The sequence below is a fragment of the Erythrolamprus reginae genome, chromosome 1 (genome assembly GCF_031021105.1).
Source record: "Erythrolamprus reginae isolate rEryReg1 chromosome 1, rEryReg1.hap1, whole genome shotgun sequence".
In the NCBI taxonomy this organism is placed as follows: domain Eukaryota; kingdom Metazoa; phylum Chordata; class Lepidosauria; order Squamata; family Dipsadidae; genus Erythrolamprus; species Erythrolamprus reginae.
Genome location: NC_091950.1, coordinates 247,784,580 through 247,812,166, shown reverse-complemented (window position 1 = coordinate 247,812,166; position 27,587 = coordinate 247,784,580). Strand labels below are relative to the sequence as shown.

At 42.9% G+C, this 27,587-nt stretch overlaps 1 protein-coding gene across 2 annotated transcripts in view; it reads left to right on the top strand.

The window, feature by feature from the left end:
* The window catches only part of KLHL29 (kelch like family member 29), a 510,819-nt gene that overhangs the window by 481,191 nt on the left and 2,041 nt on the right, over window positions 1-27,587 (top strand). For both annotated transcript variants that reach the window (XM_070732799.1, XM_070732801.1), the window contains one exon: window positions 11,683-11,827. In XM_070732799.1, coding sequence (XP_070588900.1) covers window positions 11,683-11,827 — 145 coding nt within the window. The remainder of the gene's footprint in view (window positions 1-11,682; window positions 11,828-27,587) is intronic.

Sequence of the window (27,587 nt, the reverse complement as noted above, 5' to 3'; positions counted from 1 at the left end):
ACTTCCCTCCTGAACCCTTTGACGTATTTAAATGTTTCGATCATGTCCCCCCTTTTCCTTCTGTCGTCCAGACTATACAGATTGAGTTCATTAAGTCTTTCCTGATACGTTTTATGATTAAGACCTTCCACCATTCCTGTAGCCCGTCTTTGGACCCGTTCAATTTTGTCAATATCTTTTTGTAGGTGAGGTCTCCAGAACTGAACACAGTATTCCAAATGTGGTCTCACCAGCACTCTATATAGTGGGATCACAATCTCCCTCTTCCTGCTTGTTATACCTCTAGCTATGCAGCCAAGCATCCTACTTGCTTTTCCTATCGCCCAACCACACTGCTCACCCATTTTGAGACTGTCAAAATTCACTACCCCTAAATCCTTCTCTTCTGAAGTTTTTGCTAACACAGAACTGCCAATACAATACTCAGATTGAGGATTCCTTTTCCCCAAGTGCATTATTTTACATTTGGAAACATTAAACTGCAGTTTCCATTGCTTTGACCATTTATCTAGTAAAGCTAAATCATTTACCATATAACAGACACCTCCAGGAATATCAACCCTATTGTACAATTTAGAGTCATCGGCAAATAGGCAAACCTTCCCTATGTCACTCACAAACATATTAAAAAGAATAGGACCCAGAACAGACCCTTGTGGCACACAGCTTGTAACCTGTCCCTGCTCAGAATACTCGCCGTTAACAATAACTCTCTGATGTCTATGCTTCAACCAGCTTGAAATCCACTGAACTATCCAGGGATTAAGTCCAATCTTCAATAATTTATCTATCAGCTCTTTATGTGGAACCGTATCAAAGGCTTTGCTGAAGTCCAGATAGGCAATATCCACGGCACCACCTTCATCCAACACCTTTGTGACATAGTCAGAGAAATCAATGAGATTTTAATTTCACTTAACACTGTTTTATTTTATATTTCAACCTATGTACACTCAAAATCTTTATTCTTCTGTTATGTAGGATTTGGGGATGGTGGGGGCAACACTAATAATATAGCTTGTCCCAAACTAATACCTTAGTGTGGGATTATCAGGCTTTGAAATAATGACACCGTTTTAGTTCAGCTTTGAGAGATTGTTCATAGTGAAGAATGGGTTCTGAATTAAACTCTAAATTTAGCTATTTGTTCTTCTAATAGATCTTGCACTTTTTTCATTATAAAGGTTTGATCTCACTGGAATTACCCATGAGCAATAATTACTATTTCTGTAACCTGTTTAGCCTTTCGACTCAGGAGTAAGCTCCCAACCCAAGATTCATTGCTACAAAATACACAGAGATATTGTTCCTTTTTTTGAGTAGATATGCACTTTGAATAATACAAAAGTCCCACCTGATTTCTTCAAATATATTAGAAGCTGGATGTAGTTTGTAGGCAGAAGCATGTTCTTCCTTCTTTCTTTTCCAAAATTCAAGATTCAAAAAAAAAAGAGAGAGAGAGGGAGAGGTGGGGAATTCCAGATTCTGTTAGGGTTTATTTGCACTTCTGTTGAAGAGGGGATACATCTAAACAGAAACACAGCAAGCAGTTGCTGAATCTATCTTAGCAGTAGAAAATCCTTTATTTAAGCAAGCAGAGTTTTCAGAAAAAAATATTGTTGCTTTCTATTTTATGCTATGTATTTTTTTTAAAAAACTGATTCCATGAATTGTACCTGACTTTCATTACAAACACTGCTAGTCATCAAAGTTCAATTTCTTTACAAAATGTTCTTTTCTACAGTTTCCTTATTTTTATTTGTTGCTCTCTAGTGAATGCTCTCTTTTTTTCTATATAATTTTGGGGAGAAGGAGGGGATAGTCAGTGTTGTTCAGTGAGCAAAATATTCCTGATAGAATTTACAGTAACAAAAGCAAAATCCCAAGTGGATGAAACTTACACCGACACAGGATAGGTTCGGATTAATAATAAATTGGAAAGCATGCAGTAGGCACATATGGGTAACTTCCTATTAACCTGAAATTGTAGGATAGCAAATTGGGTAGTCTCTCTCCCTTTGAATAGGGAAGAATGAAGGAAATACACAAAGCTAGTTTAAAATAGCTCCATTTCATAAATGCACAGGCTGCCCTATTCCTTTGGGGTTTTGTTAGTTGTTAATTTTTCCCTCCTCACCTCTCGCTTGTATTGTTTTAGGGATTGTGCATGTTAGCTTTGCTAGAACATGTCACTAATTCAGTCACTGTAGGCACCCGGTGTGCGTGGATCATAGACTAATGGCTTCAAGGAACAGCAGGAGCCCTTGACAATTGTCTGAAATCTAGAAGCAGTCACTGATTATTTGATTCACTGCTCAGTTCTCTCTTTGCCGCAGATTATCAGGGATAGGAATAGTCTATCGTAAGATTCTTTGCTATAGATTTGTAAGCCTTTCCTTTTTCTTTCACGTGTGATCTCTCTGTTGTCTCTCAGAAATGCTTTATTACTTTTATTTCCCCCTCATCCCTTAGGTATCCCCTCTTAGTTCTCACAGCTGGGTACTGTTGTGAGAAATAATGCTCATGCTACATAAGGTTCCATGTTAAATAGTGACTTTCTTTGGCTCTAAGTTATGCCCAAGAAATATCACCGCTTAACTTCAGATACTGAGATTGTGTATGATTTTCCACACTATAATCCTTAACTTTCTTACTTAGGAACATAAATTTCCTTTCATAGATTTGACAGAAGCTTATTTCGATACGGTGACTGCCAACCATTGGATTTCTTGATTCCTTGTCCCTGTGATCAATTTAGGGCAGGGGCATCAAACTCATGACCTTCAGGCTAGATCCTGCCCACTGGGTGCTTAGATCTGGCCCATGGGGCCGTCCTGGAAACATTCATTCATTCATTCATTTATTAGACTTGTATGCCACCCCACTCCGGAGACTCGGGGCGGCTCACAACCATAGTTCCCTCTAAGCTGAGCAGTGAGCAATCGCTCAGTTAAAAATCATCATCAACTCAGAGTTTTCCAAACCTGCCCAGAAGCTGAGAGAGAAATAGTGAGAGGGAAGGAGAGAGAGAGGAAGAGAGGAAGAGAGAGAAACAGATAGAAAAAAGAGAGGAAGGAAAAGAGAAAGAAAAAGAATGGGAGTAAGGAAGAGAGAAAGAAAATCAAAATCTAGTTTGAAACTAGCTCAACTATTTAAGTGGCATTTTGATATTGATAGAGTTGCCCTATTATGAGCTCACTGTTATAGACACACAGTACAGTACAGTGGTACCTGAAGATACGAACCCCTCGTCTTATGAACAACTCGAGATACGAACCCGGGGTTCAGAAAAAAATAGCCTCTTCTTATGAACTTTTTTCGTGTTACGAACCCAAACCCGAACTTCCGGGTTCGGCATTCGGGAGGCTGCTGGGAAGCCCCCCGGCTGTTTTAAAAGGTGACAGCCGGGCGGCGGGGCTTCCCAGCAGCCTCCGAATGCCGAACCCGGAAGTTCGGGTTTGGCGTTCATAACACGAAAAAAGTTCGTAAGAAGAGGCTATTTTTTTCTAAACCGTTCGGAGGCTGCTGGGAAGCCGCGCGGCTGTTTTAAAAGGTGACAGCTGGGCTGGGGGGCTTCCATGCAGCCTCCGAACGCCGAACGCGGAAGTTTGGGTTTGGCATTCGGCTTTGGGAGACGGCTGGGAAGCCGCCCGGCTGTTTTAAAAGGTCACAGCCGGGCTGGGGGGCTTCCCAGCAACCTCCCGAACCCCGAACTTTTGCCGAACTTCCGGGTTCGGGAGGTTGCTGGGAAGCCTCCCAGCCCGGCTGTCACCTTTTAAAACAGCCGCGCGGCTTTCCAGCAGCCTCCGAACGCCGAACGCGGAAGTTCGGGTTTGGCGTTCGGCTTCGGGAAGCTGCTGGGAAGCCGCCCGGCTGTTTTAAAAGGTCACAGCCGGGCTGGGGGACTTCCCAGCAACCTCCCGAACCCCGAACTTTTGCCGAACTTCCGGGTTCGGGGTTCGGGAGGTTGCTGGGAAGCCTCCCAGCCCGGCTGTCACCTTTTAAAACAGCCGTGTGGCTTTCCAGCAGCCTCCGAACGCCGAACGCGGAAGTTCGGGTTTGGCGTTCGGCTTCGGGAAGCTGCTGGGAAGCCGCCCAGCTGTTTTAAAAGGTCACAGCCGGGCTGGGGGGCTTCCCGGCAGCCTCCGAATGCTGAACCCGGAAGTTCGGGTTTGGCGTTCGTAACACGAAAAAAGTTCGTAAGAAGAGGCAAATTTTTTCTAAACCGTTCGGAGGCTGCTGGGAAGCCGCGCGGCTGTTTTAAAAGGTGACAGCTGGGCTGGGGGGCTTCCCAGCAGACGCCGAACGCGGAAGTTCGGGTTTGGCATTCGGCTTTGGGAGACGGCTGGGAAGCCGCCCGGCTGTTTTAAAAGGTCACAGCCGGGCTGGGGGGCTTCCCAGCAACCTCCCGAACCCCAAACTTTTGCCGAACTTCCGGGTTCGGGATTCGGGAGGTTGCTGGGAAGCCTCCCAGCCTGGCTGTGACCTTTTAAAATAGCCGCGTGGCTTTCCAGCAGCCTCCGAACGCCGAACGCGGAAGTTTGGGTTTGGCGTTCGGCTTCGGGAAGCTGCTGGGAAGCCGCGCGGCTGTTTTAAAATGTGACAGCCGGGCTGGGGGGCTTCCCAGCAACCTCCCGAACCCGGAAGTTCGGCAAAAGTTCGGGGTTCGGGAGGTTGCTGGGAAGCCCCCCAGCCCGGCTGTGACCTTTTAAAACAGCCGGGCGGCTTCCCAGCCGTCTCCCGAAGCTGTACACCAAACCCGAACTTCCACGTTCAGCGTTCGGAGGCTGCTGGGAAGCCCCACCGCCCGGCTGTCACCTTTTAAAATAGCCTGGGGGCTTCTTGGCGGCCTCCCGAACGCCGAACCCGGAAGTTCGGGTTTGGCGTTCAGCGTTCGGGAGGTCGCTGAGAAGCCCCCAGACTGTTTTAAAAGGTGACAGCCGGGCGGCAGCATTTTTTTGCGGGGGGTTTTTTTTGGTTGCACGGATTAATTGACTTTACATTGTTTCCTATGGGAAACAATGTTTCATCTTACGAACCTTTCGTCTTACGAACCTCCCCCTGGAACCAATTAGGTTCGTAAGACGAGGTTTGACTGTATTTTATTTTGAAATTCTCTGAGGCAAAACAGGGTGGGTTTTTTATTTGTTTATTTGTTTGTTTATTTGTTTATTTATTTATTTATTATTTCTGTGCTGCCCAGTCCCAAAGGGACTGCCTCTCAGATACTATACTTTTCCACCACCACCCCCCAAAAAATTAGAGGGAACACTGCTCACAACAGTGATAAAACAGCGAAGGACCAGCCCGCATTGCCTCTGCCAATGAAAACGGAGCTCAATTTACACTGACAGAAGGTTGCAGGAGGCCGTCCCTGCCTAAAACAGAGCTCAGGAGCCCATTTTCTCTGGTAGAGGATTTATTTATTATTTATTTATTATTAGAGTTGAAAGGGACCTTACAGGTCATCGAGTCCAACCCCCTGCTTAAGCAGGAAATCCTACAGCACCCCAGCCAAATGGCAGTCCAATCTCCTCTTGAAAACGTCTGAAGTTGGGGAGTTGACAACCTCCGCTGGCAGGCCGTTCCACTGGTTGATCGCTCTCACCGTCAGGAAGTTCTTCCTTATCTCTATAGGTGCCCCCAAAACGAGTGATGTCAAGTGTCCAACCTGATCACACACACCAGCCCCCACGAGGTAAAACACAACCCTGATGCAGCCCTCCATGAAATAGACTGTGACATCTCTGGTTTAGGGGCATCCTGATAAAGGCATCTAAAGAATATAATAAATGTTTAAGCAAATAGTTGTTACATTCGCTCCTTATCCCATTATAAGTTGCAACGCTCTAATGATGCCTTTCAGTTGAAGAAGTGCAGGATAGTCCTTTAGGATTTTCTGCGGCTTCCAATCCTTGGATTCCACCAGTCAGTCTAAATTGAACTCTTATTGCCCCTTGAAAGCCACAGGGAACTAACTTTGGTTCCCTTCTCTGATGGGGTAAGGAGGAATGCATCCAACTCCTAAAGCCACTAACTCTGGGCATTGGTAACCATCAGGATGTAATGGTGCACAAACTGTTTCTGGAATATGGACCTGTATTTCCATTTCAAGGATTCCTTTTTTTTTTTTACTGCTTCATCCTCTTTCCACTTTGGGGAGTCTGTTGTTCTTTCCATGATGTCATAGCCCTTTGAGTCCCTTGAGTAGTTTTCTCTAAGGTAGCTTTTCTTGTCAATTTCTATGGTAAGAACAATTATCTGAACAATTATTTTCACTCTTTAGCATCCTTCTCTTTCATTAAATAAGTCCGCATTTGGATGTTTTCTTTTTAACAAGGGACATTTCCAAGTTGTGCCTGTGTCAAGAATTAGTTTTGCCAATGTTTCTTTGTGCACCTTGAAATAATCTGGAGATTTGTGTGTGGGTTTATAGTAGGTGTGCACATTTGAGGATAGATGAATATATACACTGCTCAAAAAAATAAAGGGAACACTTAAACAACACAATATAACTCCAAGTAAATCAAACTTCTGTGAAATCAAACTGTCCACTTAAGGAAGCAACACTGATTGACAATCAATTTCACGTGCTGTTGTGCACATTCAACTTTGTACAGAACAAAGTATTCAATGAGAATATTTCATTCATTCAGATCTAGGATGTGTTATTTGAGTGTTCCCTTTATTTCTTTTTAGCAGTATAAATATAGATACAATATATATATATAGTATTAGTTCACTATCAAATATCAAGCAAATATCCTCAGGTGTCAGACCTGAATTTTGCCCAGCAGCGACTTCTGTGGCAACTGTTTAATGAAAAATACAGTATATTCCAGTGATGGCGAACCTATGGCATGCATGTCACAGGTGGCACATGGACCCATATCTGAAGGCATGCAAGGCATTGGCCTATGTCAGCGTCAGCACGCATGCGTGCACCGTCAGCTGATTTTTGGCTTTCTTTTCATCCATGTTCGCTCTTCCCAGGCTTCAGGAAAGCCTCCTAAACTCTGGACACAGTGAAAAACGGCCCAACCGACTAATTGGAAGTTCATTTCTGAACTTCCAGTTGGCCCATTGGGCCATTTTTCACCAACCCCAGACTTCAGGAGGCTTTCCTGAATTCTGGAGAGAGTGAAAAACAACCCAACGGGCCTACCGGATGCTTTAGTGAGGCCTGTGTGCATGGGGGGGAGGCAGTGCAAGGTGGTTACGGGCATGCACAGGGGGAACATGGAGGTTGTACGCATATGTGAGGGGAAAGCACTACGTTATGGGTGTTGCCACGCAGGCACACACTGTCACACATGTGCCCTTTTGGCACCCAAGCCAAAAAAGGTTTGCCATCACTGGTATATTCTCTTTGCTTATGTTAAACAATGGTTTGGTCTCAAAGACTGGCCTTCAGGGATCAGTCTAATCTAGATCTTTGATCCAAGATGGGCTCAATTTTTGGCAGGACTATCATGCATGATCCATACGCGTGAACCACAAATAGCCCAAAGAATAACTATTTTGCCTGTGATTATAGTTCTGAACTGTGAATTTATGCAACCTAGCCCTTCTCTCATTTGTACTACAAATATAGTTAGAGGTAGCCTGGTGCATGGTAGGTGCAATTGAGGGATATGATGAAAACTCTGCTCATTTTATTCCATATTCAGTGTAGTCAATATACTTAATAGAGTGGACTTCAAAGTTGTTGTGCAAGACAGACCCCATAGGTTCAGATTCACAAATCAACCTGAAGAAGCGCAGCAACATGATTGACAGGTATTATCTTGTGAAAGACAGTATTGATTATCCAATGTCATTCAGACTTTATGCAGAGAGGTACTGTATCTTCTAATTCAATTCATAGTCCACTGCTCTTTTTCACATACTATTTTTTCAATATTTTTAAAATATTAGTTTTTATTAATAATGGTTTAATCTTGAACATTGTCCCTTGATTCTCTTGGTTGACCCTTGGTTGACATTTGGAGATGTAATCTATGTTGTGATTCTGATTGTATTGTAGAATTCTAGTCCTTTATGGATCAAATAAAACATATTTAGTAATGCTGCGATATTATCTATTGCTATGGACAAAAAAAGGACAGAATTGTTGCCATCCAAAACTGAAGGTGTATGCTTAGGATAGCTGGAGGGGATAATTAATATAATGGTCCATAAAAACTACCCATTGAGAGGGTCAGGTGAGTGATTTACTGTTCTAAATGTTCATCCCTTCCCTTTTTTAAGATCAAATAATCACTGAAGTGTTGACACTCACAGCTCAATAAGACAATTTTAAAACCTATATCAGTGACCACTTACATAATATTCCCCTCCCTAAAACCCAGTAAATGAGGCTTGGTTCCTTCTCACTCTGTTCTGAAATTTCAAAATAGAGTTTGGTTTCCCCTCCCTCCCAAAAAAAGCAATTGTAACTATATTTGATGGTTCATTAAAGAAACAATAAATTTATATTGTAGGGGGGGGGGAGAAAGTACACAATGTACACATAATGCTGATTCTTCTGCAGGAGATCTGAGAAACTGCTGACTCTTCAGAAGAAACAAAAGCAGAGATCTGCTATTCAAACCTCAAAGTGAGACATTCATTTATACCACAAGGTGATATCTGAAGCAGGGCATTAGCCTCCTGGGGAGCTTTGCCTTATTGCAACCCAGAAGAATATCCCCCTGGGCTTTAGAATTAATGTTTCTTTATTGGATTAATACATATATTGCAAAGTAATAGTTCCATAAAAGGAGCCAAGGAAACGTGATCAGTATGTATGGAAAGGACACATCCAAATACAGTGATACCTCGTCTTACAAACGCCTCATCATACAAACTTCTCGAGATACAAACCTGGGGTTTAAGATTTTTTTGCCTCTTAACTATTTTCACCTTACAAACCCACCGCTGCCACTGGGATGCCCCGCCTCTGGACTTCCGTTGCCAGCGAAGCACCCTTTTTTGCACTGCTGGGATTCCCCTGAGGCTCCCCTCCATGGGAAACTCCACCTCTGGACTCCCGTGTTTTTGTGATGCTGCAGGGGAATCCCAGCAGCGCAAAAATGGGCGCTTCGCTGGCAATGGACGTCTGGAGGTGGGGTTTCCCAGCGAGGGGAGCCTCAGTGAAATTGCAGCATCGCAAAAACACAGAGGTCCGGAGATGGGGTTTCGAGGACTTTGATGTTTTGCGATGCTGTGATTTCACTGATGCTCCCTTCGCTGGGAAACCCCACCCCCGGACTTCCGTTGCCAGCAAAGCACTCGTTTTTACGATGCTGAGATTCCCCTGCTGGGATTCCCCTGCAGCATCGCAAAAACACAGATGTCCAGAGGTGGGGTTTCCTATGGAGGGGAACCTCAGGGGAATCCCAGCAGCGCAAAAACAGGCGCTTCGGCTGGCAAAAGGGGTGAATTGCACGCATTAATCACTTTTCCATTGATTCCTAGGGGAACACTGTTTCGTCTTACAAACTTTTCACCTTAGGAACGTCATCCCAGAACCAATTAAGTTTGTAAGACAAGGTATCACTGTACTAGGTTGCATCAATAGCAATAACCACGTTTTAATATTCCAAGTATCAGAAGTCATGACACTTGTGTGAATTTTCCAAAAGATGTCCTAATCAATTCAGGAGCCATGAGGCAAAGTCCAGAAGAAATACAAAGTTTTATTAGAAGCGTCATTCCGGCAATACTCTGATGCAACCAGAACTGAGTTCACACAGGCTGCACGACCTCATGACCCTATTCCCCCCCCTTTAAATCACATTGTCCAATGAATCCCGTTGGCGGGTTGTGAACCCCACACCCCTCCTTCTGACTCCAGTAGCCTAGGACACAATCAGTAAAAGAAACTTTTGTGGAATGTGGTTTCAGTTAGGGTAGTAAGCCTCTCCTCCAGCTTTCCCACTCCACCCCCAATTCATGGCAACTTGAAATCTTTGCAAGTTGACAACTTGGCGGTATCCACCAGAAGGAATGTTCTCTTTAAGAAAAGTCTGACAAATGATTAGCTTTTTATCTGTTTTGACAATTGGTTTCCCCATACCTAAAAGGGTAGTTAATAGTAGGATTTTTTCACCTAGTACTTCTACAGAGGTGTTAGACTCCATCCTGACTAGGAGTGATAGAAGAAGATAAACATTATCAAAGAGTAGCAGATTTCAAAAGATTAAAGAATAGATTAAATACTATTATTGATATAGGGTGCATGGTCTAGTTTAGTTGTTGCCATTTTAATTCTTTTCATGTAACTTTCTTTGTTTTGGGAGAGTTGGCACCTAAAGTTAATGATAGGTAGGGGAGCAGCAGAAGTAGAAATACTTGATGAATTTTAGGCAGAGATTTTTGTGGATAGGAGGAAGACAAATCCTTTCATGCCCACATATAAATGTACTGACCTGGGAACTAAATATGAAAAGGTGACATGCTTACTTCTGTCTTCCCCAAAGCATATGGCTATTATTAAAGCACAGGTGTGCATAGATTATACAAAAGCCTAATATGTAACCTGACTGTAAGAGGCGAACTAAGTCCTAGTTGGCCCTGAGTCAGTCCCATTATTCACACTTTACATAAACAAAGAAAGAAACAAATGTTTTAAGATGAACAGCAGTTAGGGGAAAATGTTTTTTTAAGCTTGTTCAATTGTTCTCATGAAAAAGTATGCGAATAATATAGAAAAGCTGGGGTGCTAATGTGCATAATAAACAGAGCTGTGTCTCTTTTGCTAACCTAAACCTCACTTAGAAGTCAGGTCTAAAAAAAAATTGCGCATTGCGTAACCTAACGTGCCAGGTTAAGTGTGAAAACAAGTAGATTGTACAGTATCTGTTGGATTTCAGAAATCTTGTGTTAAGGCTCCAACAATCATGGAGGACCAGGTTAGGTCTTAAAAATTGGTAGCTACTCCTGCACATCAGCTACAAACAGCAGAAGCTGCCCTCGGATACTACCAGAGAACTTTGGATTGGGGAACATTTTCTGTGGCATTACTTAATGTATCTTCAAATTCTGTCGTTTGCCCCATTGCAAATTTTCCATATTTCCTTAAATCCCGTAAAGAGGCTAGTACAGATGATCAGAATGGCAACCCGTTATATCCAGGGTCAGAAGGGTTGAGAAAAAGTTGGCCTGCAGTTTCTGGTTCCCTGCTGTGTATATTCGGCTAGAAAGAAAAGGGATGGATCAAAAGAGGTTAGGCTAGAATATCAATTCACCTCAAAGCTAAGTATGGAATATCTAACATCAGAGCCACCACCTGATTATGCTGCTTAGAAACTAATCTTGTTGTCTCAAAAGTGGGCTGCGGTTCCATGTCTGAAATAATTTGGCAGATCATTTCAGTTTTACGGAGGCCATACTTTTTTTTTGCAGACGCAAGAATGCATGTTCGTATGGGAAGCGACAGTGCCGTTTGATTACAGCCACCGTGCACTAAAAATGACCCACGAATTTTTTAAAAGTGCCTTTCAGAAGTTTAGGGGTGAAGAGCACAGTCAGCAATAGGAACAGCTGCAAAAATATTCCCTCATTTTTCTTTTGCTGGCCTTGGAGATTTCCAGAAACGTGACTGATCTATAAATAAGGGGGATGCATGCATGAGAAGCTTGAATCTAGTACCAACTCTGGTAACCAATCTTGATGTTGCTTTTTTTCCCCCATTGACAGATAACAAATACGCTCCTGCAGTCACTCTCAATGGTTTCATCTTTATCCTTGGAGGAGCTTACGCCCGAGCAACCACCATCTACGATCCAGAAAAAGGCAATATTAAAGCAGGCCCCAACATGAATCACTCCAGGCAGTTTTGCAGGTGAGCCAAACAACCAAAGGATGCTTGAAATTGCACTCAAATCGCTTCTTGGTCGTTCTTTTAAGGACCAAGAGTTCTCCAAACTATAGCCAGGAAAACTGAGGCTATGCATCCTCACCACCAGTTTTAGCTTCGATAGCTACACATCAGAGGTGGGTTCTTACTGGGTCTAACCAGTTCTTTAGAACCATTAGTAACTCAGCAATAATATCATGGAACCAGTCCTGTCAGTGTCTCCATGGAGACCACCATCTTGGATTTTTTTTTTTTTGCTAATTTTTGCTGTTTTTTGATTGCTGCGGGTGTGAGCGAGCTGCTCCCGGTGAGCCATTCCCCTCCCTTGCCTTGCCCAAACAGTCAGCCACCATGTCCATCTCTCGCCTGTCCCACTCCTTTGTACCTGGGGGGGGCAGTCTCAGGGGAGCAACTCCAGATGAGCCTGCGTCTCCCGAAGCCACCACTGTTGGAGCCGCGAGAGGCTGGCATGGTGGTTGTATATCTCTTTTGCACTCCTGAATTTTGCCCTGAATAACCAGGAGAGAGATCTGTGAGAAGCATAATGAAGGCAATTCAAAAGTCGCCTGCCGCTTTTTAATAATAATGATGATGATGATGATGATGATGATGATGATGATGATTATGTTAAAAAACAATTTAAAACCCTTATTATACAAGAAAAACAATCACGCAACCTAACAGACCATACATAAAACCATAGTAGCTAGGGGTATATCAGTTTCCCCATGCCTGGCGACATAGGTGGGTCTTCAGGAGTTTTTGAAAGACAAGAAGGGTGGGGGCTGTCCTAATCTCCGGAGCCACCACAGAAAAGGCTCTTCCCCTGGGCCCCAGCATATAGTTTAGTCAACGGGACCCAGAGAAGGCCAACTCTGTGGGACGTAATCAGTCGCTGGGATTCATGCGGCAGAAGGTGGTCCCGAAGATATTCTGGTCCGATGCCATGTAGGGCTTTATAGGTCATAACCAACACTTTGAATTGTGACTGGAAACTGTTTGGCAGCCAGTGCATGCCACAGATTGTTGATGAGACATTTTTAATTCAATTGCCTTTCCATATTATATTTATATTTATAATATATTCATACATACCATCCAGTGCAATAAATCCACTGCATCAGAAATGTCACATATAATAGAATCAACAATACAATTTTTAAGTGTTGCGTTTTGGTTGCATGATTAAAAATAGAAAAAACTATTAAATTTGGATAAGCAAAGCAATATTACCTTCACTTTAGAATTCGTGGTGTGGTCTGAATGTTTGAGCCCAAAGAACAAATGGCCATTTTAAAAGTATTTGATGGGGTGGGGGATCTGACTGAAATTTACTGTATTTTTTAGATGATAAAATGCACTCTCCCCCCCCCAAAAAAGTGGGTGGAAATCTGTGGTCTTATATAGCAAATATTGCGGGGGGGGGAAGTGCGGTGCCAATTTGCTTTTCTAGAAAGTGGGGATCACTGGCCATTTGTGGCACCAAATCAGCTTAGGAAAATGGGGAGCAGCAATAAACAGGTAGCGGCAAACAGACCAAAGCAAATGGGCCAATGAGGCAGAGGCAAAACATTTTTTTTCTTGTTTTCCTCCACTAAAGTTAATGTGCGTCTTATAGTCTGGAGCATCTTATAGTCTGAAAAATATGTTAATTGACATGTCATGACATTATTACAGTGTCATCTTGAATGTCGAAAAGAACAAAATGGTATTCAGGCTTTGTCCATTCCTAAATGTATGACTTAAAGCCCCAGGTGCAATGTTATTAAAAGAGCATCGTTGTATTTATTTATTTATTTTATTTTATTTTATTTTATTTATTAGATTTGTATGCCGCCCCTCTCCGTAGACTCGGAGGGCGGCTCACAGCAACAATAAAACAATGTATGACAAATCTAATATAGTAGTACCTCTAGATACGAGTTTAATTCGTTCCAGAACGGAGCTTGTATGTCGAACAACTCGTATCTGGAACAAATGGCTTTAGACTTTGTTTTTCCCCTCCGAGATAACCAGAAGCAAGGATTCTTGCGCCACCTAGTGGACGCTCGGCTCATATCCCGAATTTGAGCTCAGGTCTCGAAAAGAAATTTCTCTCCCCTCGTGGCTCGTATCTTGGAATACTCACACGTGGAGCAGCTCGTATCTAGAGGTACTACTGTAATTTAAAAACAATTTAAACCCCATTATTAAAAGCAAACATACACACAACCATACCATGCATAAACTGTATAGGCCCAGGGGGGATGTCTCAATTCCCCCATGCCTGACGGCAGAGGTGGGTTTTAAGGAGGTTGGAGTGTGATCTAAATGGGGGTTTTACTATTTCCACTGTCTTTACCTCTCCGCTCCACCTATAAACTCTTTATCTATCTGATTGAAATATATCATGTATGTGTACACACCAGTTTAAAGTTCATCACTAATTGGTTATCAACGCAGGCCATAATCCAAGACTAGTGGTGTTAATTTTTAGAAGCTTGGTGTGGAATTGTGAACGAAAGCTAACATGTTCTGCATCCCAAGTATTGAGAGAGAAAATATCTCTGAGGCCAGATGCCAAAACAATATTTAGTCTCCCATCTCCAATCTGGCATTCTCTATATGTAACTGGTGCCGCTATCTTTTTTCCCGCATCAATTTTTTATTTTATAACATAAAAATTCGATTTCCAATTAAACAGTGTGTTGTTTGGGTACAAAGAGTTTTAGGAGTTGTGCTGCTATCTCAGGCTGATCTCTCTTTGCCAATTTTGAATGAAAAGGAACACCAATTATATTTATTTATTTCCAATTTTATTTTTAAAAATAACTCAAAGCAGCAAAAATACCTAATGCTCCTTCCTTCTGTTTTCTCCAGAACAGCAACCCTGCAAGGCAGGGTGGGCTGAAAAGTTTGCTTTGCAATAAATCTGCAGTTCTCAGTTTGGATTGCATATAATAACAAGTTCACTACATTAATATTTATGTAGCTCTCAAATCATGATACCATTGGTAGCAATATCATCAAATAGATAGACTAGTTAATTAATTAAGGCTTGTCTAAAACACAATTTTTTGTTTAAAAACTTTCTCTGTTTTAAACTGTTCCAAGAAACTCAGAGTTCCTCCCCAAATGTTGAAAGAAGGAATGGAAGAGTACCGAAAGTTAAATTGTGGAATAAGTTACTAAACTCTCAGTCCAACTCACATCACAGGGTTGTTGTTGGGAGGTTAGAGGGGAAGAAGAAGGGTCATTATGTATGTTTGCCACCTTAAGTTATTTATAAAAAATTATGAAGACAGGATACAAATAAATAAATAGATGTTATATTGGAATGGGACCAGGAGTGGATTACACTTGCTGCTGTTACCGGTGCATTTCCTGTGGAGCTCTGCAACACCGGCGTGCACGTCAGAGTGAGATTTGCTTCTTGCGCATGTGCAGGAAGCCAAATCTCGTGTAAGGACGCATGCGAGCATGAGATTTCACCAATTTTTTTCTTATGCGCATGTGCGGAAGCAAAAAATCGACCCAAATCGTCAAAATCCCATGCACCCACACGCATCCTCATGCACAGGAAGCAAATCTCGCTCCGACGTGCCTGCCCACTCACCGATCAGCTCCATTTTCACTACTGGAATGGAGCCCTCCCCCCGTTCATGTAGCAACCCAATACTGAATGAGACATGGAGATAGGTCTGGCTAACATATCAGAAATCCTTTGCTCTGAACTAAGCAAAAGTTCAACACTGTAGCAAACCTTCAATTCAGAGAGGAGGAGGAACTGTGTTAGTACAAGGTACATGGTTGTTAGGGTTTGTTATTATAAACTACCTATTGTAGTCTCTTGTACTATCACTTTAAATATTTTGGGCTGGTTCGCCATAAGAGGGCGCCAGTACTCCTTCCCTCAATGATGCTTTATCGCTCATTCGCTTTTGCTTTGCCTTGAGGGGGGAGTGTATTTGCTTAGTGCTTATTATATTGGATGGCTTAGTGCTTGTTATGGATTGTTTCTATTTTGTATATATGTAAATAGTACTTATTAAGCATAACTAAGTCTGTGTCTTTTTCTTTGGCTTTACCACACATCCACACTGTAAAAAATTCTCTGCTCAGTGTATGTCAAAGGTCTCATAGCCTAGCTATACCAAGACATACCAACAGATAGGACAGGGATTTGAAGAGACTAAGCCATTGGCTCTTCTATTCATCAAAAGCAGCGCAACAGCATTGGCAGCATAGAGACAGGAGAGATTTACCTACAGATATCACTTTTGTTCTCCCACCAAACTCTTCCCCTCCCCAGGGAGCAGAGAGATTACAAAAGAGATTGCAAGAAACTACTGTAAGTACACCTGCAGTTGCAATTGCTGGTGCCGTTGCATTGCTCTCAGTGGTGCAGAATACAGTAAGTGGGCATTCAAGTATTCCAGAGGGTGAGAGAATAGATAGGAGACGCAGTAGTTCTCAATCTGGAGGTCAGGATCCCTTTGGGGGGGATCAAACAATCGTTTCACAGGGGTCGCCTAAGACCATGGGAAAAGACAAATTTTCCATGGCATTAGGAACTAAAGCTTCTATTCTGGCGCCTTGGAACATATTTTTACAATCTGACCAATCAGGCATTTACAGTGGAGGTGTCCCTCTGACCTTCCTGCCAATCAGCTTAAAGATCTGTTGGGAGAATTGGCAATAGGCTTATGGTTGGGGTCACCACAACATGACAAACTGTATTAAGGGGTCGCAACATTAGAAAGGTTGAGAACCACTGCATAGCAGAAGGTGTGAAAATAAATAGCAGAAGGAAAGTACATTTGTGGTTATGAAATTGTCCACTTGGTGACTATGTCATTAGCAACCGTCCAAATTAGGGTTGTTAAATGAGGACAAACTGCATCATCACTTGCCATAATAGTTTACCAGTACAAAGGATCCCAGTAACCTATGTTGTTATTAAAAGGTTTGGCTCTTTATCTTATAGCATCCTTTCGTAAATCTTACATATACAAACAAACTGATTTCTTTCATTTGAGATTGGTCAATGGCTTCACTTATTGGTGACTGAAAACCTCTTATGCATAAAAATGAAAAAAAAAATGAAATTGTAATTTATGTTTTGATGATTAGACAGGATAGATTGTAGATAGAAGAGAATCACAATGCTACTTTAGAGAGATGTTAAAGTATAATTGTAACTGCAGTGAAGAACATCAGAAGCTTTTTCTATGTACAGTGGTACCTCATCTTACGAACGCCTCTTCTAACAAACTTTTCAAGATACGAACCCGGTGTTTAAGATTTTTTTGCCTCTTCTTCCGAACTATTTTCACCTTACGAACCCAAGCCGCTGCTGCTGGGATGAAGGGGTTTCTTTTTTTCCCCTTTTTTGAAGAAAGAAAAGGGAGGGGTGGCTTGGAGGGGGAAAGACTGCATTTTAAAAACTAGGAGAACAGTGTGCTTGCAGGCACTGAAAGAGTGTCTTTTGAAGAAAGAAAAGGGAGGGGCGGCTTGGAGGGGGAAAGACTGCATTTTAAAAACTAGGAGAACAGTGTGCTTGCAGGCACTGAAAGAGTGTCTTTTGAAGAAAGAAAAGGGAGGGGCGGCTTGGAGGGGGAAAGACTTTGCAGAGAACAGCGTGCTTGCAGAGGCACTGAAAGAGTGTCTTTTGAAGAAAGAAAAGGGAGGGGCACCCCCCTTGCCTTTCTTCCTTCCCACTCACCCTTTAGCCTAGCCTTGCTTCTTCCACCCGCCCCCTTTAGCTGCTCCTCCCTGCCCTCTGTTCGTCTCCCTTCTAAAGTTTGGGATTTTCCTGAAGGATTTGCACGCATTATTTGCTTTTACATTGATTCCTATGGGAAACATTGTTTCATCTTACGAACTTTTCACCTTACGATCCTCCTCCTGGAACCAATTAAGTTCGTATGATGAGGTACCACTGTATTTACAAATCCTTCTTTATGTCTTTCTTTTTTTCTACTTTCTCTTTTTGGTTTTTGTTTCTTCTCTCTCTTTTTGTCGTCTCTGTTCCAATTTAGCTTCTAATGGTTCTAATTATTGCTCTTAAATAAAATCCAGTAAATACAGATTATATTTTGATTTTGGCTTTTAAAATAACACAAAGAGAGGAAAGTACCAATATCCCTTGCAACAGAAATATATTTTCTGATATTTTTTTTGTACTGTTCCTCCTGTTTTTACTTAAAGAGCGCCCTCTCTTGGTTGTAAAGAGAATGCTGTCCTGAAGCTAGCATTACATTATACGCAGAAAATATTACAGTCCAAATCCCAGCCAAAGCCACTGTGTTCCTGCTGCTTCTGTGCTAATTACGGATTTTCATTGTTCCTCTGAGTTAACAAGAGTGAAATTGAATGTAGGAGAACCCCACTGTGTCCGTGCAGTAGTTAATTATATTTTTTCTCTCAAGATTGTAAACCAGAAGCAAACAGTGTGGTACAACTGACATAACTTCCCTTGGTAATTCATTCCATTAATTATGTGAAGCTTTTTTTTTAAATGAGGGATGTTCTTCAGTGATATTAAAATTACTTGGATGTGAATGACTTTAATGCTGTCATGCTTTTCACCAAGATCTCTTGACAGACTAGGACTTCTCTAATAATCTGAAGACTTGAGAGTTTATCCAAGATAGGAGATAATTTTACATTTACATCCCTTTGAAAACCCACAAAAGTAGAACAGTTATTTAAGCCATTCTGCTCTTCAGAATAATTATTTTATTTTTTTTACATCCAAGATGGATGAGACGAATCCTTCCTAGTGATGCTACATAGCGGTATTCAGGCTTTAACAAATACTTTATACGTTAAAATACATTTTAATTTGAAAATTCAATACTTTGATGCTTCTAAAATACCTATTTATAGGTCTTCTTTCTTATAAAAAAAATAGGGAATTACTGAAAATCAGTGGAACTGATCAGAGGGAAGCTTTAAGCTACAGGTGAAACACTGGAGTGATTTATGCCTGAGACAAAGTTTAAGGTCGAAATATGGCTCATGTTCCATTTCTAAGGATTATAATGGGGATTGCAGTTGTAATGAGATGTCTTTTTTATTTCTTTTTTTCCCCTTTCCTTTCCTTCCTTCCTTCCTTCCTTTCCTTCCTTCCTTCCTTCCTTTCCTTCCTTCCTTCCTTTCCTTCCTTCCTTCCTTTCCTTCCTTCCTTCCTTCATTTCCTTCCTTCCTTCCTTCCTTTCTTTCTTTCTTTCTCAACTCGCAATTTTCACTTTTTCTATTTGGGTGCTCCTGAAATTTTTCTGAAATAGGCTTCATATCAGCTTCATTGTACAGGGATAATAATATTCCTTGCCCCTATTTTGCCTTTCGGTTCGCCACTCTGATAAGGATACCAAACCTGGACTGTAAAAATCCAGGACAAGGCCTTTGTCACTTTTTGTGAAACACTGGACATCATATGCCCAAGACCGTCTGCCAATAATTGCTTCTTTGAGCTCGTTCTATTACTGATGGCCTGAAGGCACTAGAGTTTTTTTACATTCCTTTCCCAGATCTGAACCTGTTGATCATACCAAGTCCTCAGTAGACCGATAAGGTTCTGAAAGTCTGTCCACAACTTGTAATAGTCTACCTAGTAACAAGCTGTAATCTTTTTTGGAATTCCCTTGCCTTTTCTGTTATCCATACACATTAGCAAAGTTATCTCAAGCTGGCAGGCCTATCGCTTTTGTAATCCAACTGGCGCTGTGTATTGTGGAAGACCGGAGTGCAAAATCTTGATCGTTATCTTACTATCGCATGAAATAAGTGGCATTGTTCAGATTTTTAGTGCCTCCTTTTTGAATCGTGGGATGAAATTAATCTGTTCCGGACCTATGGCCACAGACGTGTTTTTTTTACCTACTGACAAACCACATGTATTGCTTTAACTGCCTCATCTTGTACAATTTCAAATAATTCTGCTGTATTTCATCAACTCCCGCCGCTTTCTTTTAAACAATATTTTTATGGCCAATTTAACTTCACTTTCCCAGAATGTTCAGTGAACCAGCCTGTAGAAATATCATCAGTCTTTTTCCTGTGAGTTTTAGGCAAATAAGATTTGTTGTCCACATGAAAACATTTAGGAGAGCCAAGATCCAGGCTGTACTAAGCGACACCAAGAGTAGGGTTGGGTGTTTGCTTCCTTTCTTCTTTTTTAAATCATCTTTTGTTCTTAGGCAGCAAAGCATGGTGACCACTCCAATATTACTAGGTAGGGAGAAGTTTCACAGATTAAAAGAGATGGCTTGTTAGGGATGAAAAAGATTCCTTAGATGAATGGCACAAAAGGTATTTCTTGGCTGCTTCTTGCTCAAAAGCTTATAAACCTGAAAGCTGCTTTTGTACAACTGTAATCTTGATCCTTTGGAGAACAGAGATAATAAGATCATTGTACAGAATTGGTGTATATTATGTAAATATAAGCTATGTTATAGAAAATAGCAGCAAAGCATGGTATTAGAGTTGTATTACAGGCACGTCACACAATGTCCAACATTTTAAAATGTTTTTGTGGAGTGTTTTTATGTATTATAAATAAAATTTATTTTTTTAAAAAGAGAACAGAGAGAAAATACAGGTAGTCCTCAATGAGCCGAGGTGGCGTAGCAGGTAGAGTGCAGTACTGCAGGCCACTAAAGCTGACTGTAGATCTGCTTTGATGTCACGGAGACGTCCTTCCTGGCCGGCCAAAACATGGACTCCAGGAGGATGTCTTTGTGACGTCAAAGCTCCGCCCATGGAATTCCCTATTGGGATTCCCCACCTCCGTTTGAGCCTCCCAACCAGCCAACAGCTCCGCGGCTCTTTTGCAAAGCTAACAGCCGGGTGGCGGGGCTTCTCGGCGTCCTCCTGAACCCGAACCCCGAACCTGAACTTTTGCCGAACTTCCGGGTTCGGTGTTCGGGCGGCAGGTTCGTAAGGCAGAAAAAGTTCGTAAGAAGAGGCAAAAAATTTCCAAACCCCGGGTTCGTATCTCGGATTGTTCGTATGGCGAGGGATTCGTATCACGAGGTACTACTGTACCTGGACTATCGCTAGATAGTTGCGTAGAGCAGAGGTGGGCTTTACATAATTTAACAGCCGGTTCTCCCAGAATAGAAAAAGTGAGCATGCATATGTACACGTGTATGTTACATAAAAAAAACCACCACGGCAATGTGTTCATGCACGCCATCCATGTGTGCATGAAACATAAAAAAACACAGCAATTCACTTCCACGCTATGTCCATGCGTGTGTGTTGCATCAAAAAACACAGTGATAGATGGGATTGCACCCAGGCAGGCGGGTGTGCAACTACCAATTCGCCCAAACCAGCTGAATCCCACTTCTGGCTGAGAGTTAGGACCTTCTATATCTAGTGATCATCCACAGTTTTGATGGCCAGACGTGATGGTACGCAGCAATGTTTCTCAACTTTACCCACTCTTCAGATGTGTAGACTTCAACTCGGAAAATTTGGGAATCTGGGACTTCAAGTCTACATAAAGTTATCAAGGTTATAACATTTTGCCTTTTTTTTGGTAAAGTGAAGCCATTGCCGTAGCAAATAAAAGCACCAGCAAAAACTGTTGTGTGGCCAGGCCATAGCCCATAAATAAATTGATGATGATGATGTTATCCATTCAAGTGTGTCTAACTCTTGGTAATTTTATGGGCCAGGTCTTCTAAACTTGTACCACTTCAAGAGAGGCCAGGTGAGGCTTCTCCAAATGGCCTTGGTGGTGCCTCCTCAGAATCTTGCAAGAGGCCAAGAGGGATTGCAGTCCTATCAGTAGAATCTCCCTTTTGGGGGCTGGGTTGGATTTGGTGGGTCACTTGGTCAGATGATGAATGGAGTATAGGACAATAAGGAAGGAACAGAGGAGCCTGCATAGAAGCATAAGGATTTAGTATGATCACAACAGAATAAGAGAAAAAAGAGCTTCAGTTACTGAACTGATTGGAGTATCTGGAAGAAAGAAAAGCAGCACCAAAGCTCATGAGAAACGCCAGGAACCAGACAAGGTATAGCTGAGTGGCAGAACACTTGCCTTACCCGAGTGGATCATTGCCTTGGATCCCCTAATTTTGCTGAATCACAGGTCTTTCCTTACCGGCCCATCAGAAGGATGAAAGTTAAACATTGATTTTGTGTTCCACTGAACAGAGTGATCACGACAGACACTGAATTGTGTCCAAAGCAAACAAGCATTATTGGTTTGCTGGATAGAATTTTCCCATTTGTTACGCTAAATATAATACAGTACTGAGTCAGGTACTTTATGACTGTAGAACTTCACATGCACCCAATCATTTACCTTTTCTTAGTTTCTTAAAGAGAATTGCTGACTCAAGATCCTGTCTTCCTACTCTGACAATTTTCAAAAGGTGCATTGCCAAAAACTAAAACCATGCAGTGATTAGAGTTCAGTACCGCAAGCTAATTCTGCTGATCACCGGCTGCCAGCAGTTTGGCAGATCAAACCTCAGTAGGCTCAAGGTTGACTCAGCCTTCCATCCTTCCAAGGTCGGTAAAATGAGGACCCGGATTGTTGGGGGCAAGAGGCTTACTCTCTTTAAACCAGTGGTCCCCAACGTTTTTTCCACCAGGGACCAGTTTCAGCAAGACAATTTTTCTATGGCCCGGTGGGGGCGGAAAGGGATGTGGTTGGGGGCGGGATTAAGCATGGGGGTGCTGGTCCTCCCCGCCCCTCTTTCCCGCCATCGCCCTGTGGCCGGCAGAACCTGCCTCCCAAGCCCTCTTGCCCAGCGGGGGCTAAGCGCTGGAGACAGGGGGTCAGGCTGGCCCTCCTGCCTCCCCCCAGCCAAAAACGCAAAAGCGCCCCGCGGCAGAAGCCAAAAGAGGCTTGAGCCTCTCGGTCCTTCCCGCCCCTCTGTACCGTCCATCGTCCTGTGGCCGGCAGAACCTGCCTCCCGAGGCCTCTTGCCCGGCGGGAGGCGAAGCGCTGGAGGGAGGGGGTGGCGGCATGAGGGCCGGCAGCTGCTGACTCCACGGACCGGTGCAACATGCCCCGCGACCCGGTACTGGTCCGCGGCCCGGTGGTTGGGGACCTCTGCTTTAAACCGCTTAGAGAGGGCTATAAAAGCACTGTGAAGTGGTATATAAATCAAAATGCCAATGCTATTGCTAAATAGAATGGATTCCATTATTTTGAGATACGATGCAGGAGACCACAGTGCAGGTCCTAAGAAGCATCAAAGCATTTTGGAAAAGAAAACTTCCTAAATCTTTTTCCAAAACGAAAGTAGGAAGCAATCTTGACCTTCCCTCTGCCATCCTGCACTTTTTTCTTATCCTCAACTCCTCTAACCTTGTTCCCCTTTCAGGTGCCTTAGTCGCCACAGGAGTCAGAGGTTGATGTACCCTGGCACCAATGAAGGGCTACCAAAATTTTTACTACCACACTGTGGGCATGGCTTATGCAGGACGCCCTGCATTTTCTTTCAACAGCTTTCAGCTTAAATGGAGCTCCATTTTGGCTACCCCCATCCGGGCAGCAGCCCACCCCTGCCTGGCACCCATGCAGAGGGGGGTTGCTGCTGGTTCAGACCAGTTCTTTAGAACCGGTAGCGGAAATTTACTGCCGCTTGCCAAACCAGCAGCGATGACTGCCCGTCCACATTCCTGAAATTGTTCCCGGGGAAGAAACATAGAAACGTAGAAGACTGATGGAAGAAAAAGACCTCATGGTCCATCTAGTCTGCCCTTATACTATTTCCTGAATTTTATCTTAGGATGGATATATGTTTATCCCAGGCATGTTTAAATTCAGTTACTGTGGATTTACCAACCACGTCTGCTGGAAGTTTGTTCCAAGGATCTACTACTCTTTCAGTGAAATAATATTTTCTCATGTTGCTTTTAATCTTTCCCCCAACTAACTTCAGATTGTGTCCCCTTGTTCTTGTGTTCACTTTCCTATTAAAAACACTTCTCTCCTGAACCCTATTTAACCCTTTAACATATTTAAATGTTTTGATCATGTCCCCCCTTTTCCTTCTGTCCTCCAGACTATACAGATTGAGTTCATTAAGTCTTTCCTGATACGTTTTATGCTTAAGATCTTCCACCATTCTTGTAGCCCGTCTTTGGACCCGTTCAATTGGTGTTTCTGTTCCCAAAATGACAAGGGAGACACAATTCAAGAATTTGAAGCTGGAATAGCTTCTTCCTGTATAACCAGGTTTCACTGGGATGGTATTTTTTCGATTTGCTTTTTTTTTTTTAAAGAAAAGAGGGGGGGAAATCCTAAACACCATGAAAGAGATTTAAAAAAAAAAAAAAAAAAAGACTGTTTGGAGCAGTTCCAACTAAATTAAGTGTGGCTCCGTTCCCGTTTTTCAGTTACTAAAATTGGCAGCCGGAATTAGAAAGAATGTGACGCATATGAACATGCTAATTTAGTCATTTAAATGTTCTTTTATAACCTCAAGGACTACTAGAGAGGATATTTCTTCATTCCACTGTTGTTTATGGACAGGGATTAATGTTCGCAGCCCAGTCAAACCCGAGATTGTGCAGTGCCTCTCCTTGACAAGCCCTGGATAAAAAGAATGGAGGGTAAACATGTTTGGATCACAAAAACTCTCAGCAACAGCTCTTGAAGAAATTGGTATTGATGATTCAGCATCAGGCAAAATACCTCCAGATGTTAATGAGGAATTATTCTGCCGTCAGAAATGCTCACTTAATCACATCTGGCCCGAAAACAATCGCTTTCAGGGATTGAAGATGGAAGAGCTGGAAAGAACGCCCTAAAAACTGAGTGCCCAAGCACAGCTGTCATCTAGTAATTTATTACCTGCCTAATGAAATTCTCATATTTTGCTTCCTCTGCCACTGCCGTTTGAGTTATCCATTGTTCAGACCAGATGCTGAAATTTCCTCATTGGGAAAGCAGGTCTATAGGTTGGGCTGAAATTCAAACAGCCCTGGCACAGAACAAGCTTTCATACCACTTGAGAGTCAAAAGAAATGTGGTTTTCAAGTATGAAAGCACCAAATATGCCAAACGTTTATCCAATAAAAGGGGCATGGTAACACAATACTGAGCTTTAAGTAAAATTTCTCTTTTAATTCATAAATTCATTTGATACCATTCTCATCATACATTCAGAAAGCATTGTTATAAAGCCGGGGGGTCTAACTCGATTTCATTGAGGCTGCATTGTGGGTTATGTCTGACCATGTGGGGAGACCAGTGTTGGGCAGCAGCCAGTGTGCTCAGGGGCTCCGTCCCGATAGGAAATTCCGAGATATGTGCGCAGCTGCATGCACAGGTGCAGCAGGCAAAATCTTGTGTGAGGACATGCGCACAAACAAGATTTTGGCAATTCTCTCCAAGTTTTTGCTTCTGTGCATGCGCAGAAACAAAAATATCAGTGGAAATTGCTGAAATCTCGCTTTCACACGCGCGTCTTCATGCAAAATTGGGTGCGCATTTGCCTGTGACGACCTTGGAGGGCGCACTGTAGGAGGTAAAACAAGCATCCCTTTGCTGGAGAGGTGGGCATGTCTTTCCTGTTGGGGATGCCTATGTTGGCCCAAGTGCTCTGCCAGCGAAAACAGGCCAATACAGTGAGGTGTTAGCAGCCTGTGCAGCTGGCACCCAAGTCGGACAGTGAAGAGGCTGGTGAGGACTCGATGCCAGAGGCAGAGGTTCAGCCAGGGCCTTCAGAACCTCCGGTACTTCACATCAGTGATGAGGAAGAAGTGGAGGAGCCTCTCCTTAATGCAAGGCCACGCAGAGCTGCCAAAAGACAGGAATGGTTCCTCAGGAGCAAGTCTCCTCGGGAGTAAGGCTTGAGGCTAATTGGCCACTCCCCTAGCCTACTTAAGGGATGACTACTTTAAAAACTGCAGAAAACAACGTTTGTTCATTCAAATGCCTTCGTGTTCTGAAAACTTCTGCTCAGCCTACCTGCTTTGGCGTTCTTCCTGCGGACTGCTTCTAGGCATTTTGCCAATCCTTGTAAACTTCTTGAGATATCTAGGACTAATTGCTTAGACTTAATTTATAACTTTAAGGACTTCTGCTAGCTGTTAATTCCATTTAATTAGCAGCTGGTTTTTCAAGAAAATACTGTTTTAACATATGTTTGTGTGTGTCAACTACTAATCAGGTTTATTAGAAGTCATTAATTGAGTAAACATAGGTTTGAACAAACTGTGTATGTGCTATATTCTTTCTGGTCCGTAACTGGGGCAGAACACAATCTTTTGCTGTTTCCAGGGTGGCCCCGTGGTCCAAATCTAAGTCCCCACAGGCTGGAGCCCACTCTGGGCCTTGACTTTGAAGCCCCTGTTGTAAAGGTTGTTAAAATTGTGAATTTAAAAAAGAATTCAATCAAAGAAGCACCCTTTTTTCATGCACTTTATAATACACATACACAACATACTCTTTGGGGGGGGGGGACAAAATGGCGTTTTCTACTTACATTGCCAGTGACATAAGTACCAAACACTGTCCTCAAGAACTTACTATTAAATAATAGCCTTCCTAAATCAAGATGTTTTCAGTTCTGCCTTCTGGTTTTGAAGGCTGTTTTTGTGCATGCATAATGCAAAAACCGCCCAAATCCTATTGCAGTACCTAAACCCATAAGATGGAAGAGGGGAAGTCTCAGACTTTCTCTTCCAGAAGCCATGAAACACAGAACATTTGCAGTCCGCTGTTTTGAGTTACCAATAGAGGTGGAATAAAAATAAAATAAAAAATATTCCTTCTTAATGATAATAAAGGGGAAAGGGAAGGACATCTTCACTTCTTCCTTTTGAGTCCCACTCCACCCCCTAAATCGGAACCCAAATGCTGCTGCCTTTTGTTGAGAGCAGTGTGTCAGTAGAAGGAGAAGGCATTTCAAATTATTCTCAGTTCCTCTGCTCACTGCATCTCCCTGTTGGATGGCCCCTCCGAGCAGCCTGGGGACCTACTGTCTAGTTAAGAGAGTAGCTCAGTTTTCTGCCATATGAACCCCCTTCCCCCTTCCCTGTTAGATTCTCATTGTGTTCTATGCAGCCTCTGGATCTAGGCAGTGGTTATCAACATGTCTAATGTTGCGACCCCTTAATACAGGTCCTCATGTTGTGGTGACCTCCAACCATAAGTCTATCGCCAATTCTCCCAACAGAGCTTTTAGCTGAATGGCAGGAAGGTCAGAGGGACACCCCCACTGTAAATGCCTAATTGGTCGGATTGTATAAATATGTTCCAAGGTTCCAGAATAAGAGCTTTAGATCCTAACGCCATGGGAAATATGTCTTTTCCCATGGTCTTAGGCCACCCCTGTGAAACAGTCGTTCGACCCCCAAAGGGGTCCCGACCCCAGGTTGAGAACCACTGAGATTCTAGAGCAATGATGGTGAACCTATGGCACGGGTGCTACAGGTGGCACGCGGAGCCATATCTGCTGGCACACAAGCCGTTGCCATAGCTCAGCTCCAACATGCCTGTGTGCACTGGCCAGCTGATTTTCAGCTTGCACAGACCTTCTGGGAGGGCATTTTTGGCTTCCAGAGGGCTTCCAGGGGGGATGGGGAGGGCATTTTTGTGAAGCCTCTAGACTAGAGCCTAGGAAGGGTGAAAAACCAGCCTACTGGGCCCACCAGAAGTTGGGGAATGGGCTGTTCCTGACCTCTAGAGAACCTCCAGGGGGATAGGGGAGGCAATTTTCACCCTCCCCAGGCATTGGCCCCAAGTCTACGGAGAGGGGTGGCATACAAATCCAATAAAGTA